The sequence below is a fragment of the Mytilus edulis genome, chromosome 10, assembly GCF_963676685.1.
Source record: "Mytilus edulis chromosome 10, xbMytEdul2.2, whole genome shotgun sequence".
Classification (NCBI taxonomy): Eukaryota; Metazoa; Mollusca; class Bivalvia; order Mytilida; family Mytilidae; genus Mytilus; species Mytilus edulis.
The window spans coordinates 45,359,099-45,374,183 of record NC_092353.1 but is presented as its reverse complement, the minus strand read 5'-3'; the positions used below and the strand labels follow the sequence as shown (position 1 = coordinate 45,374,183).

Genomic DNA, 15,085 nt, shown 5'->3' with positions numbered 1-15,085 from the left:
TTTCTTTTTGGACAACAGAATTTATTTTAAAAACATAATTAAAACTTGGCGTGCATTGAGACCTTTTGCAGTCAAACATCTGACAAAATAAAATCTTTGTTCATCATCACTTGATTGATAAGACGAACAAATCAATAATCATCTATGATAATTGCATTCTTAAGTTCAAATTAGAGTTAATAGTCCAAAAAATGTTTCATGACTGTTTCAAGAGTAAAGGTTTAAACAAAAAGAGTAAATCGAAATAAGAAATTCATATATTGCTGATATACAATAAATGCAAATTCGCAAACTTTAGTTGTTACAGTCATATATTGAACCCGTCTTAAACATTACGTACCTATATGTAAGTATTGCTTTTATTCATGTCATATCTGTATTGGTAAATGTGTAAAGTCGTATTAAGCTTTTAAAAAATCAAATCGCCTTGTACATGTATGTTTAATATATTTCTCTGAACTTTATTAAGTAAACCTATAAAAAAAATCATACATCAGTTAAAAATAGGAAACATATCATACATATCATACATATTGGTCTCAATAATATTCAGGACTTTGGGTCTCATTCAAAAAAAAAAGAATAACGCTCATCATGTGGTTAAGTTAATTAAGACATTAAGTTAGGATGATACAAAACTATATAAGAAGTAAATAGTTTTAATTTCTTTATTTAGTCTGAAGGACACATTTAATAATAATAAAGCGTACAACTAAGATAACACTGACTAATAATAATAGATCTTATCTCCATCCATGACAAATATACCCTTAGTATCCCTAATGAAATAGATATTTCATATACTGAAATAAAACTAAAAATAAATGTCGGTTAAATATTTCGGACATAATGGCCGTCAGGTACTGATTTGGAGATGTACTAACTGCATATAGGATTATACACTTTCACTAGTTTATGCATTTCTTCATCTAGATCTAGTCTGCATGTTCTTTAGATGAAAGCACAATAAAGCATGTTCAGTGCAATACCAACAAACATTGAACGAGTTTATTTGATATGTTAAAAAGCAGCAAAAAACTTGAAGACCAAAAAGGGCCAAGGAATTTTTAAATCTTTTTTTATGAATATCAAAAATATAATCTGAGTGCTATTGAGACAATTCTCTATCCAAATCACAAACTATAGTTGTTCTCAGTGTTTTTTTCTTCTTTCTAATGGACAAATTATACAATGACATTTCGAAAAGATATCAACACAGCTATCGTTTATATATTTCTAAGATTTATTAAAAAAAATCTTGGTTTTGATCGGCATCAGCTATTTTAGTATTGTAAAATGAATATTCCTGTCTCCCTTTTAAATATAAATTAGAGAATGCTTGCCATTTTTTGCGTTTATTACCAAGATGGAAGTAACAAAAATATTGAAGCCAGTGACACAAGGTAATAGGCAATATAAAATTATCTCTGTTTTCAACCAAATATTGAAGCTCTTTTGGTATTAATGGTGAGTGTTTCAAGAACCAAACTTTAGCTTTAGTAGCTTCTTTCATCCTTTCATTTAGTGTCATTGCTGAATTTACATTTCGACTGTATTGTTCTACATGGTTTTGGTCATATTCATGACAACCTAAATAAATCATATCATCAGTATTTTTTGAAAGAATATCAGCAACTATTTTTAGTGTTTGATCGTACTGTCCCGTCACATAATAAAACGAAGCGCATAACAACGGACCCGATACAGCATCTGTCGCGGTACCGTTTTCTAAATGTTTATGATAAAGTTCGTAAAATTTGCATGATTTAATTATTGCTGGTAGAAGCTGTGCTGCATTTTGACTTAATTTAGCATGATAAAATTTACAGACATCTTTTATATATGCCGATGATTCGGATTCTTGTAACGATTCGATAAATTCTAGTACCTTATTACATTGTGATATATTTCTTACAAAAGGTGTTCTGTTAAGTCTGTAGAAAAGGAGGTCAACCATCATTAAAGATATATCCGTATGTTTTCCAAACGGACCACAATTACCGTTGCTAGAATGCAATGCATAATCGATCAGTTCTTCAATTTTATTGAACTTAATGCTCTCCAGTATACGTAGCAAGGCTTTATTGTTACTCTTATTTATTTTTCCTAGGAACATATTGTTTTCAGGTATAAAGTAGTTCGGACAATTACAGAATATAACCCATGATTTTAATTTTTCAAAACAGAGATAAAAACAGTGTAACAAATTTGATAATTCAAATGTTTCAATATCCACTTCCTCGGAGACCCAGAACATGGCTGTCTTAAGAAAGTATGAACACAATAAACCTTTGACATTAGCATGTGTGCTAATGATACGCTGTAATGTTAATTTCAGGAGTCCGTAGCATAAAATTTGAGGGAATGTAAATGAATGTACAAGTAGCTTTTCTGCCAAAGAGGTCGATATTCTCCAAAAAAATTTACAATCTGACACTTCGTTTGGGCCTTTAGGTACTACCAAACATTCGTTTTTCGCAATTATCTCAATTAGATTAATAGATGGCCATTTTTTTCTGGGACGAGATGACCATTCAGTTGCATAACAAGATAATTTTTTTAATCGAAAGCAGAACACCATATCTAAAGTGTTCTGTCTGTTTGATACACCTGGGCCATGTTTAGATAAATACAAATTTCGCCCATTATTTATAATATTATCAAGAAATTTGATAGTTGATAGATATCGACCTTTACTAGTAGTTTCGAAGCAATCAGACTTTAAATATAGCGACTCTTGACCCTTTTGTGCTATCAATCGTAGTTTAACAAATCCGGGATAACCAGTATCTGTCTCCGTTATCAATGTAGTACGTTCATATTCGTATTTACTATCGCGTTCATGCTCTATTACGTCTATTATTTTGATAATTTGCATTAAATCCAAGTCACTGCCTTGTAAATCTAGTCCTTCTGCCAAACTTCCACTTGTGACACAAGATATATCAGGGTCAATCATATTTTCTATGTTGTCCTTAATTTTAAATATTCGTTGTCTAGTACGTATTTCTGTTTCAGTACCAATTGTATTCACCAAGTATTCAATTCCCCTTCTTGTCTTGAAATCGCTTCCCGTCCAGGACAAATCACCTAGAAAAAGGAGAGATACATTAACCTTTGATTCATTAAGACGTTAGTATAAATTGATCGCAATCCTTTTAAGTTTAAGTTACCTCTTGGCCAAATTTCTTGTTTGGTTCTCTGCATAATTTCATGGACTTTTAATTTATTTCGGGTATGATTTAAAGAAATTATATTTATTTCTAATATATATGTCCGGTGCTTTTAATAAATTTGGTTTATAATATGCTTTTTGGGTGTAGTTAACAGTTATACTGTACAAATGAAATTTCCAGATATTATTTTTAAATCGTTAATTTTAGATGGCGTATGTCTAGTTTTCAATAGAGTATTCACACAATTCTGATTTTAATTTCTATTTAAATTGTAATAAAATACAAAAATTTGAATTGACATTCATTCATAAAATGCCTTTATTCGCATAATTATTGGACATAAACTTTGAGTTGGTGTTTGTTATAGTTTTGAAGTGTTGATTATAATTTCAAACATTTCACTTCTACTAAAAACGATTAGTAAAGTAACAAATATATACAATTTCATATTACAGTCCTAAGTATGAAATTGTCCAAATTATAATGGCATATTGTTATTCTAAACTGTTTCCAAAAATTGATCGCCCTGAAGATCATAAAAAACATTTTATTAAAATAAAGTATGTCAATAAAGGTTTTGATTTTGTAAATATTGCCGGTATTTTTAACGACCATTCTGTTAAAGACCAAATTCCTGGATATTTTGATAATACTGAACTCCCTCTCATTTGTTATATTTACAAGAAATCTACCCGAAAATATGTGTTTAATTATAGCCAATTGTGTAAAGATGTAAATATCACTGAAAATACACCTATGTCGTGTAATTGCAGTAATTCAGAATACACCTATGGACCAATTTCCCATGTTATAACAGGAGACCTTAACATCGTTCGCGACCGCGAGTTAAAATCATTCCTCAGTAAAGGACCTAAATATCGTCCCCCGTCAACTATTAACTGGAATGAGTGTCGTAATATCATCAACGACTCACTCCGCGCCTACTGTTTGAAATGGGTAAAACGGGAAAAAGCTGACAAAAAATCTTTGGACTCTTTTTTTAATTCAGTAATGAAGATAGTTGATATTCGAATACAACATTTTAAAGAACATTTTACCCTCAACAAAAACTATAAAAACCCTATTTCGCGTATCAAAAATAAACTAACAGAACTAGCCAAGGAATTTGTTTTTGTCCCGGCTGATAAAGCTGCGAATAATATCATTATTGTTTGACGTAAATTTTATATAGAGGTTCTGCAAAAGGAAATCACGAATTCACCAACATTCCAACTGACTTCATTTTCAGAAAACGACATCTGTAACAAACATAAACTTTTAGCTACTTCTTTACAAGCAGAACCAAACACAATGAAAGTCCAAACTATGTACTGGCTTCCGAAGCTGCACAAAAAACCTTACAAATATAGATTTATTTCATCTTCCAACCATTGTTCAACTACTAAATTGTCTGTTTTACTTACTAGTACACTTGGTACAATAAAAAACCTGATAATAAATTGTTCAAATAAGGCCTTTGAAAATAGTGGAATTAATTACTTTTGGAGTGTCAAAAACTCATTGGAAGTACTTGATAAATTGCATGCATATATTGGTGATTTTGAATCTGTTCAAAGTTTTGATTTTTCTACCCTATATACCACTTTGCCTCATATTCTTATTAAGAAAAAATTCACATCCCTAATTAACTGGGCATTTAAAAAGTTGGAATGCGAGTACATATGTTCAAACTCTTTTAGATCATTTTTTAGTAGCAATAAACAAAAGAACTATGTCAATTGGACATGCTTTGATACTATTTATGCACTTGAATTTTTACTTGATAACATTTTTGTTCGCTTTGGAGATTCCGTATATCGTCAAGTTATTGGAATTTCAATGGGGACTAACTGTGCACCACTTATTGCGGACCTGTTTTTGTATTGTTATGAGTTACAATTTATGACTAAAATTAGCAAAGACCCATCAAAACAACATTTGATACAAAAATTTAACAATACTTTTAGATATTTGGATGATATATTGGCTCTAAATAATGACGACTTCAGTATGTATACTAAAGAAATTTATCCTGTAGAACTTACTTTAAATAAAGCTAATGATAACAATGACCACTGCCCTTTCCTCGATCTTGATATCTATAGAATGAAATTCATAACAGTGTAGCTATGGCCATCCATTGACTGGGGAAATTAGGTGAACGTTCGTCTGTAATGCCCACTGCTCACGACGTACTTATCATAGAAATTTAAACTGTGAGGTCACCAAAGGTTCTAAACGCCTAAATAAAATAATTAAAAATACTAATCAGGAATAACCTTTGTAATTTGAAAATAAATAAAAATGGCCTTCAACACGGAGTCTTGGCTCACACCGAACAGCAAGCTATAAAGGTTGAATACTTCAAATTCTTTACTTGATTTTTTGTTATGGTTTGACCATCAATTTTCCTAATATGATATCTCACGTTCTTTCAGATTATTTTTTTTACTTAATTGGCTTTAAAAGTTACAATGCATGATGTCGTCTGTTTATGTAGTTCATATGTGTTTTTCGTTTCTCGTTGGTTTTCCCGTTTGAATGGTTTTACACTTAGTCTAGTAGTTTTGGGGCCCTCTATAACTTGCTGTTCGGTGTTAGCCAAGGCTCCGTGTTGCAGGTCGTACCTTGACCTATAATGGTTTACTTTTATGAATTATTACTTGGGAAGAGTTGTCTCATACCACATCTTCCTATTTCTATCTATATCTATACATTTTTTTTCAACAAAAGAATACATCACAAGAATATAAGTTTTGTAAGAAACGTGAGAAATTGTGTTGGACTTGAAGATAAGGCAAAGTGACAAATATCTGAAAGAATGAATCGTTTTATGGTATTAAACAAAGAAATCAAATGATTTTTTAATTATCCAGAACTCTTCACAAACAAAACCCACATGTATACGCATTGAATAAAAAGTAGGCCATTCTTAAATGATCACACCGTAGAAGTAGTTGTGCTCTTAATCAATGAGATATTTTGTGAATTAACCTCATCAACTTAATAGTTTTTTTTACAATGGATAAACCTATTTTTTTATTATTATTAAATAATATAATCTCTGAACATTATTATTCTTATAAATGACACGGTTGTATGTGATGATTATAATAAATATTTAAAACAAATTCCTTTCAAGCTTTGTAAAAAGAAAGTTTCATTTTATGTATCGGAATGTGTAACAAGTGAATATTTCAATCCCCACTGGAAGGCCTCTGACAGACTGGGTGAGCATAAAATCATAGCCGTTGACAAACAAGTTACAACCTACAAACGTTTTACTGTCGACCACACTGTTATGCAATTAATTCTATCATAAACGGGAAGCTTAATACAAAAATTTATGATAAAAGAGATGATTTTTCATTTCCTATTGTTAATTATCCATTTTTAGATGGTGACGTTCCCTTGTCACCATCTTATGGTGTTTATATATCTCAACTTGTACGATTCGCTCGTGTATGTAACAATGTATTAGATTTTAGCGAGAGAAATTTATGTATTACTGAAAAATTATTACACCAGGGTTTTCGATATCACAAACTGGTCAAAACATTTACTAAATTTTATCACCGGTATAAGGAAATAATTCGTAAATATAACTCAACATGCAGACATCTTATACGTTCAGGTATTTCACATCCAAAATTTTATGGAAATATTCTTTATAAAGCACAAAAATGTCAGTATTCTCCTCAGAAACTAACAAAACCTTTAAATAGACTTATTAAAAGGGGATATAGTTACGATACTGTTGTCAGGTCATTAAAGATTGCATATTTTGGCTTTAACATTGATTCACTGATAGGGTCTTTGCATCGGAACTAAACACATTTATTTCTAAAAAAAACAGTTGTTGGCATGACACGGGTTATGTTCTTCTCATATATTTTATGATAGTATGATACTAAACCCCTAACGGGAGGGATTGTACCTGATATTCATATGATGAAGACATAATCTTTCAATCAGTTTAATTGAGGTCTGGAGCTGGCATGTCAGTTAACTGCTAGTAGTCTGTTGTTATTTATGTATTATTGTCATTTTATTTATTTTCTTTTGTTACATCTTTTGACATCAGACTCGGACTTCTCTTGAACTGAATTTTAATGTGCGTATTGTTATTCTTTTACTTTTCTACATTGGCTAGAGGTATAGGGGGAGGGTTGAGATCTCATAAACATGTTTAACCCCGCCGCAATTTTGCGCCTGTCCCAAGTCAGGAGCCTCTGGCCTTTGTTAGTCTTGTATGATTTTAAATTTTAGTTTCTTGTGTATAATTCGGAGTTTAGTATGACGTCCATTATCACTGTACTATTATGCATATTTTAGGGGCCAGCTGAAGGACACCTACGGGTGCGGGAATTCTCGCTACATTGAAGACCCATTGGTTGCCTTCGGCTGTTGTTTGCTCTATGGTCGGGTGGTTGTCGCTTTGACATATTCACCATTTCCTTTCTCAATTTTATTGTACTAAAGTTATGTGATTACAGAAATCATTGGTTTTGTAACATTAGATTAAATTGTTTGACATGCAATATCTGCCATTTAAAATTTTCATATTTCAGTTCCGATTTAGTTAACGTTTAATTACTAAGTTTTTTTTCCTTCTTTTTTAAGAAAACGGACGGAAAGAGAAAAACAAAGAAGCATCTGATAATCTTATAACAAATAAAAATGGACAAGTGTAATGAAACGTATTTTCAAAGTGCAAGTTCACAAGCCAGGCCGAACAAAAATGTTACTCTACCCATAATTAACACCCATTTATGATCTTACTCATATCCGAAGTAAAGGACCTCAGTGGCCGAGTGGTCTGAGTAGTTGCTACTGTAATCACTAGCCAGTCAACACCGAGGTTGTGCGATCGAACCACGCTCGTGCGGTGCACTCGACTCCAATCGTAATTGACTAGGATTGTCAGTTTTCTTATCGAAGGTCGTTGGTTCCTCCACCTATAAAAACGGAACGGCATGAAACAGCCTAAATGCGGTGCTTAAAAGTGGCGTTTAAACACCAAAATTCAAAATCAAATCATACTCGAAGTTGTTATTACACTTAAGATTCTTATGCGAAGGCATGGCGTACCTCAGTGGTGTTTTGCATTTCATTAAACTTTTTTATCCGTGTCACGGAAGCTATTATGTATTTGTCAGTAAGACAACTTTCGACTAGGGGTCAACTAACGCCTCGATTTAAACGTGAATAAATGTAGATACTGGTCATCTTATTTTCAACAGTATTTCATATTTATAAAAAACTAGTTACCACTTTTATAGTCTGGGTACGTTTCCATGTTTTCCATATATTCGTTTGAAGATTTATCAGGCTATATTAGGTTTAGTATCCACTGTCTTTGTGTTGTCCTTTTATGTGATCAAGCTTTAAATGTGCTTTCAAAATTTAATATTTTCACACCAAACTCCAAATTTGACGATTTACTTCTAATAATGTGTCTTCAAAATTGTATTGTTGAATGTATTACTTATAACTTCCTTGATTTCACAATCGTTTAACGTTTTGTTTCTTAATGACTATACAAAAATTCATCGAGATCTGTTTCTGTATTTCAATTCATGATGGCTGAAACAATCAATTCGAATACAAGTGAATCGAACTGGCATGCTAAAACCTACAAAAAAGAATAAAATAACTGTAAGTCAAAGTCCGACAAACCAGACTTGAAGACAAAATCAAACAATCGGAATCATATTGAAATTGATGAGTTTACAAAATGTGCATCTTTGAAGTTTCCAAAATCTTTTTATATGAATCAAAATTCACCAAAGTAGTACATGTAAAAGAAGAAAATTTGAATTATATTGTCAGATTGAAAACGTGGACAAGTATGATATTCGGCGGGTGCCAATTGCAATATGTACAGGTTTATACAGGAAAGTCAGACAAGACACTTTTATTTTTAAACTAGTGACTTCTCAGTTACAATTCAAAGTAAATAAAGATACGCGTCTCATTATTCGATAATCTAATTACATTTTCGGTACAATTTTAGTAGTGATTTTTGACAAATAATTGTCTTGTCAATGATGCCCCCCCCCCCCCCAAAAAAAAAATAATACAATAGAAATGAAAACATTATAATATAATATAGAGTATTTCAAAATGAAATGGTTAATTTGTTTTCAACTAATCGATTTTGAATATCTCTCTGATATCTTAAGTCTCTCTCTTACTATTTTCCAATCACACGCAAAACAATCAATTTAAATGTATTATTTATTACTTTAAAGAAGCTTGAAACTTCGTAAAAAGTACATCCTGATATAATATATTAATTTAAACAATGTAAATTCAGATTTATTTAAGCCCATTACTGTATACACACAATAAACTGTTCAAAATATAACATTATAATCTACACACGATCTTGAAAATCGTATATATATTAACATATTGAATGTTTGATAAAAGATTATATTTATTAACGTTTAAATGGTTTCATTCAACTAATTACATGTACTCTTTTGTTTACGTGTTAACAAAGCTTGTTTTAGTGTGATAAATAGATGTATTCCATTAGGACAGATAAAAGGTATATGACAAGAAGACAACCGCTCAATGATGTAAAACATACAGACGGATTAACACAAGGATTTTCCCAATATTCTTTTGTATTTGTTTGCAAGTAAAGTTTTATTTCAACTAAAAAATTCGCAATGAGCTTATATATAACGGATACCACTAAAAGAAAAAGAAATGCTCCATATTTTGAACTTTAGTCGATTTAGACACATATTGATAACTTCGAACTATAACATATTAAAAACGTGATGCTTTCAAATTTCAAATACTTTATTAACATAACCTCTTTTTCATCGTATCGCTATTAAACGAATACAGATCTTTTACGGTGATTTTGATCTCAACATTATCAAAAAGTCTGAACCAAAAAATTTCACTTTAGATTTTAAGTTATATTTCAGGTATTTCATTGTTAAAGAGCTAGTATTTAGTGAAAACAATATTTATTCAGATAAATTATCACATACATATATGATACAATTGAATTAAATATTAAGAATGCGAAAACAAGCAAATTTGCTTTTACGAACAATTGGCTTGTACTCACTTCAGTACTGTTCTATAGCATGTACTAGAACACACCCGTGATATCGCTGGTCCGTGACTGAATTAAACATGTTAAAGTATATAACTATGCGCAAGCCTTATTTTGTATTAGTATTGTCATCTGATAAAGTCATACCGATTATAAGATGAGTTTTCTCTGCTTTCAAATCTTTCTGTTTATACCCGTCGAACTGGAACTTATTAATTATTTGTAATCATTAATTATTTGGAAAACAAAAGGTCCTGGAATGAAGTATTTTTTTTTCAACAGCATTGTCCTATATTAGTTATAAATAAAGTTGAATTATTTGATTCGCTGTTTCACGTCATGGCTGCTAACAAATTGAAAACTGTACCTGTACGCCTTATTTTTAGTCCAGATTTTTTGTATTCGTATTGTTATCTTAGAAAGTCTTACTGATTAAAATACTACAATAGGTAACAATTTGACAATTTAGTAGTGTCAACCCTGTGATTATGACCCGTGTATATAGCATATTAATTAATCCTGAATACACCGTTTGGTGGTGCGCCTGTCAGATGCGGAACGTACAGATAAGGTAGAGAGTCTTACTGATTAAAATACTACAATAGGTAACAATTTGACTATTTAGATGCGGAACGTACAGATAAGCTAGTAGGTAACAGGTGAATATACTATTGGTATCGGTATCGGACTCGACCCGGAACTTCTTAATTTTTGGCAATATGAATTACGTGGAAAACAAAAGGGCCTGGAGTGGTGTAATTTTTAATCTACACCTTTGTACTATATTAGTTATATATAAAGTTGAATTCTTTGATTCGTCGTTTTTACGTGATGACGGCTGACAAATTGGACCTCGTCATTTTATTATTATAGATAGCTTTTCAGACATTTTAGTATTTTGTAATTTTGTGTAGGTGATGCTGTTGTTCTGAATTTTCGCAGTGGATAAGTCGGATAGTTGACTGAAACATTGAAACTTTATTATGTAGTCTATAAGGAACTGTTCCGATCAAATTGCCTGTTTCATTTCAAGTTTTGTTACTTATGAATGCATATGGATACGGTTACCTCTCTTCTTAATCAATAAACGATAGAATAAAACCTGTAACCTACTGTTGCTATAGTTTTCTTAATAACCATTTACCAAAATTTAAATCCCCAAAAAATCTATTTGTATAAATACAAATCAATAAAACTGATAAAAGGTTTAAAAAATGAAATATGATGGGTAGTCAATTTCTGATTTACAAACGAGTCCATATCTGATCTAAATACCACTAAATGATTCTTAAATGATTTTCATATTTGGACATACGTTGATATGATTGGTCGAGAGAACTTCCGGTAGTTGTTCTTGACGTTGTTTATTTTTCGATAGACGACGTTGACAGAACTTCTTTTCGTTACCAATGTAAACAAGAACACGGCAATGATTAAACAATCCGGATTGATGTTATTTTCACTTCGCATTACTCGTTAAACTAAATAATAAACATAAAACATCCGTTTGAAGGATTATATCATTTTTTGTGGGTTATATGTTATCAGATAGCAAATTTCACGGAATACACATTTTTTGCGTTAACCAACAAATATATTCATGAGCAAAGTCTATGCAATGACACTAATATGCAATTAACATGTGGTAGAGGTAACGAATGTGAAAAAATATATTCCATATATCCGATTAAAAGAATTATAAGGATTAAACACCTTTTAAAAGGAATTTATTGACGTATAAACTGGACCAAGTCACTCACAAACATATCTATTTGTAAGTGAGTTTAGTCCTATAATGGAATAGAACATTATCCCAGGATGAGATAGATTACTGTCTAAAACAAACAATACACCACCAGGAAGCTTAAAACATGGGCGAAATGTACCAGAGGGACAGTCAAAGTCATAGATCGAAAATAAACTGAATACTCAATTGCTCAAAAGAAAAGACAAACAGACAAATAATAGTACTCAAGATACAACATAGAAAACTAGAGACTAAATAACATTAACCCCACAGAAGACTAGGGTAATCTCAGGTGCTCCGGAAGGATAACATATGGAGATAGTTTATGTATGTATCATCACAAATCCAGTTCATAACAAACTCTCCATTATAATATTTTGTATTTCAAAAAAGGTCAACCTTAAGCAAGAAGGATTGAGACATAAGTAATGCATTCAATTATTACATAAAATTAATGGTAGAATGTATGACGTTTGCTTGTTGGTTGTTTTTTGTTTCTTAACTGAAACGAAACTATAATATTTTTTTTAACTGCACTTGCTGGTAAACTTAAAGAGGTTCGGAAATAAGATGTGTTCAAGTTAAGATAGTTAAATTTACACAGATTATCCTTATTGTGTGTCTAATCTAAACGTATTCATCCAACTATTTGTATTCTGTTTGTTTTTCAACCTATTCATTAGAATTAAACTATCATGATTACATGTTATTTCACAATCCTACTTATTCGAACATCATTATTTGTGGAATCTTGATCTTATATTAACAAAGCGCAACTTACCATTGCAGCCCACATATCTAATGTTTTGACAAAAATGGACGCTTATATCAACTTCTAAATATATTTGTATTCTTGACAATGAAGTTCCTTTGTCACTAAATGACGTATTACTTAAGTTAATGTTATTTAAAGGTCGAGTTCATTTCATGGATCTTTTTTTGGAAACGTATCAATAAAACTAATGTGCAATATCAATTATCTAACACTCTGTTAAAAAAAATAATATTATTTGTTCAAAATTTATGTTCATGGTCATTATTATCGTATTCAAAAGTGTAAACATACGATTAATTGATTAGTTAATCGAATCTGTAATGATGCATAGGTAGTGTTTACTGATTATTGAATGTATTTTTTAACTAATTGCTGTGCATTTCACAACATATGAGTTTATCCATCAGGATAGGTAGAATAACCCAATTTGTTTGTACAGACAGTTGGCTTTCAGTCATTTCGGTACTGTTTCATTTTTTTCAGACAGTTCAGTATGTTGTTATATTGTATAAAAAAGGCTGTTGTTTTGAATATTCGCAAAGGATGAGTCTGATAATTGACTGAAATATTGAAACTTTATTGTGTAGTTTATCAAGAACTGTTCCGATCAAATTAACTATTTCATTTCAAATTTTGTAACTAATGTATGAATGCGATTGCCTCAGTGTTTATTAATTTAATTGATCAGTAAGTTACTGTCACTACAATTTATTTTATAACCATTAACTGACAGTGAAATCCCCAAAAATCTATTTGTAAATATACAAATCAATGAAAACTCATAAAAGATTAAAAGAAAGAAATATGATGGGTGGTCATCTTCTAATTTATATCCGAGTCCATATCTTATTAAAATACCATTATAATGAAAACAACATTATAACAAAATGAGATAACTGACCGCCTAAAACAAATAATACACCATTAGAAGCTGAAAAGAGGGGCGAAAGATACCAGAGGGACAGTGTAACTCATAGATCGAAAATAGACTGACAACTCCATTGCTCAAACAGAAAAGACAAACAGACAAATAATATTACTAAAGACACAACATAGAAAACTAAAGACTAAGTAACACAAACCCCACCAAACACTGGATTGATTTTAGGTGCTCCGGAAGGGTAACATATGGATATAGTTCATGTATGTAACTTCATGAATTTGTTTCATATCAAACGCTTCATTATATATTTTTTGTATTCCAAAAAGGTCCACATTAAGCACGAAAGATTGAGATAAAGTAAAACATTAAATGAAATTGATGGTAGGATGTTTGACGTTTTTCAAACTGAAAACAAAACTATGATACATTTTCACTGTACTTGTTTGTGAACGTAAAGAGGTTTCGGAACGAAGGTGTGTTTAATTTTAAATAGTTAAATTTGCATAGGTTATCCTTATTGTGTGTCAAATCTATATGTGTTCACCCAACTAATTTTATTTTGTTTGGTTTTTAACCTGATCATTAGAATTGAATAATCATGATTACATGTTATATCACAATGCTACTTATTCGAACATCATTATTTGTGAATTATTGATCTTATATTAACAAAGCGCAACTTACCATCGCAGCCCACACATCTAATGTTTTGACAAAAATGGACGCTTATATCAACTTCTAAATATATTTGTATTCTTGACAATGAAATTCCTTTGTCACTCTATGACGTATTACTTAAGTTGTTAATATTTAAATGTCTATATCATTTAAAAAAAAATGCATTGATCTATTTTAGAAACTAATATATAAAACCAATATGCAATAGTAATTATATTACACTCATTAAAAAAAAATCAATATTTGTATTTGTGTCATGAATTTATGTTCATGATCATTATTATTGTATTCAAAAGTTTAAAATCTTGATTAGTTAAAGGAATCTGTACAAATTAATATGTAGTGCTGACAAATTATTGAATGTATTTTCAACTTATATGCTCGCAAATTCGCAGCATATGAGTTTACCCTTAAGCTTACGGGATAGATAAAGTTACCATCTCCTTATTTTATGTTAGATAGCCTGTCTTTTGTTTTTTTCTACCTCACCTTGCACCAAGGGCCAGGTGACTTTTTCTTCTCACAAGACGTCCATTTTCCGTCGTTCGTCGTCGTCGTCGTCGTTAACCTTTACTTGTCTGTAGATCAACATGGCCGACATGACAACAAATAGATCATAGGGGTAAAATGCAATTGTTGTCTTGTATCTCTAAAACTGAAGCATTAAGAACAAATCGTATATGCGTGAAATGTTTATCAGGTTTGACCAATCAGACAATCCGTTGTTTGGTGACTGCCCTGAATT

The 15,085-nt window shown here is 31.0% G+C and overlaps 1 protein-coding gene across 1 annotated transcript; it reads right to left on the bottom strand.

The window, feature by feature from the left end:
• Positions 1-712: 712 nt before the first annotated feature.
• Positions 713-14,431, bottom strand: LOC139491282 (uncharacterized). Its single transcript, XM_071278838.1, has 3 exons — positions 14,347-14,431; positions 8,448-8,811; positions 713-3,090 (listed from the first exon to the last, which is right to left on the bottom strand). Exons 2-3 carry the CDS (start codon positions 8,482-8,484, stop codon positions 1,247-1,249), a joined length of 1,881 nt encoding a protein of 626 aa, XP_071134939.1. The 5' UTR covers positions 8,485-8,811; positions 14,347-14,431; the 3' UTR covers positions 713-1,246.
• Positions 14,432-15,085: the final 654 nt, after the last annotated feature.

Bases quoted from the DNA above. Each gene is read 5' to 3' on its own strand.
- LOC139491282 (XM_071278838.1), bottom strand. From the start codon at position 8,484: ATGGAAAACATGGAAACGTACCCAGACTATAAAAGTG. The intron at 3,091-8,447 runs GTAACTAGTTTT...TCCTTTTTCTAG, and splicing joins GTACCCAGACTATAAAAGTG to GTGATTTGTCCTGGACGGGA.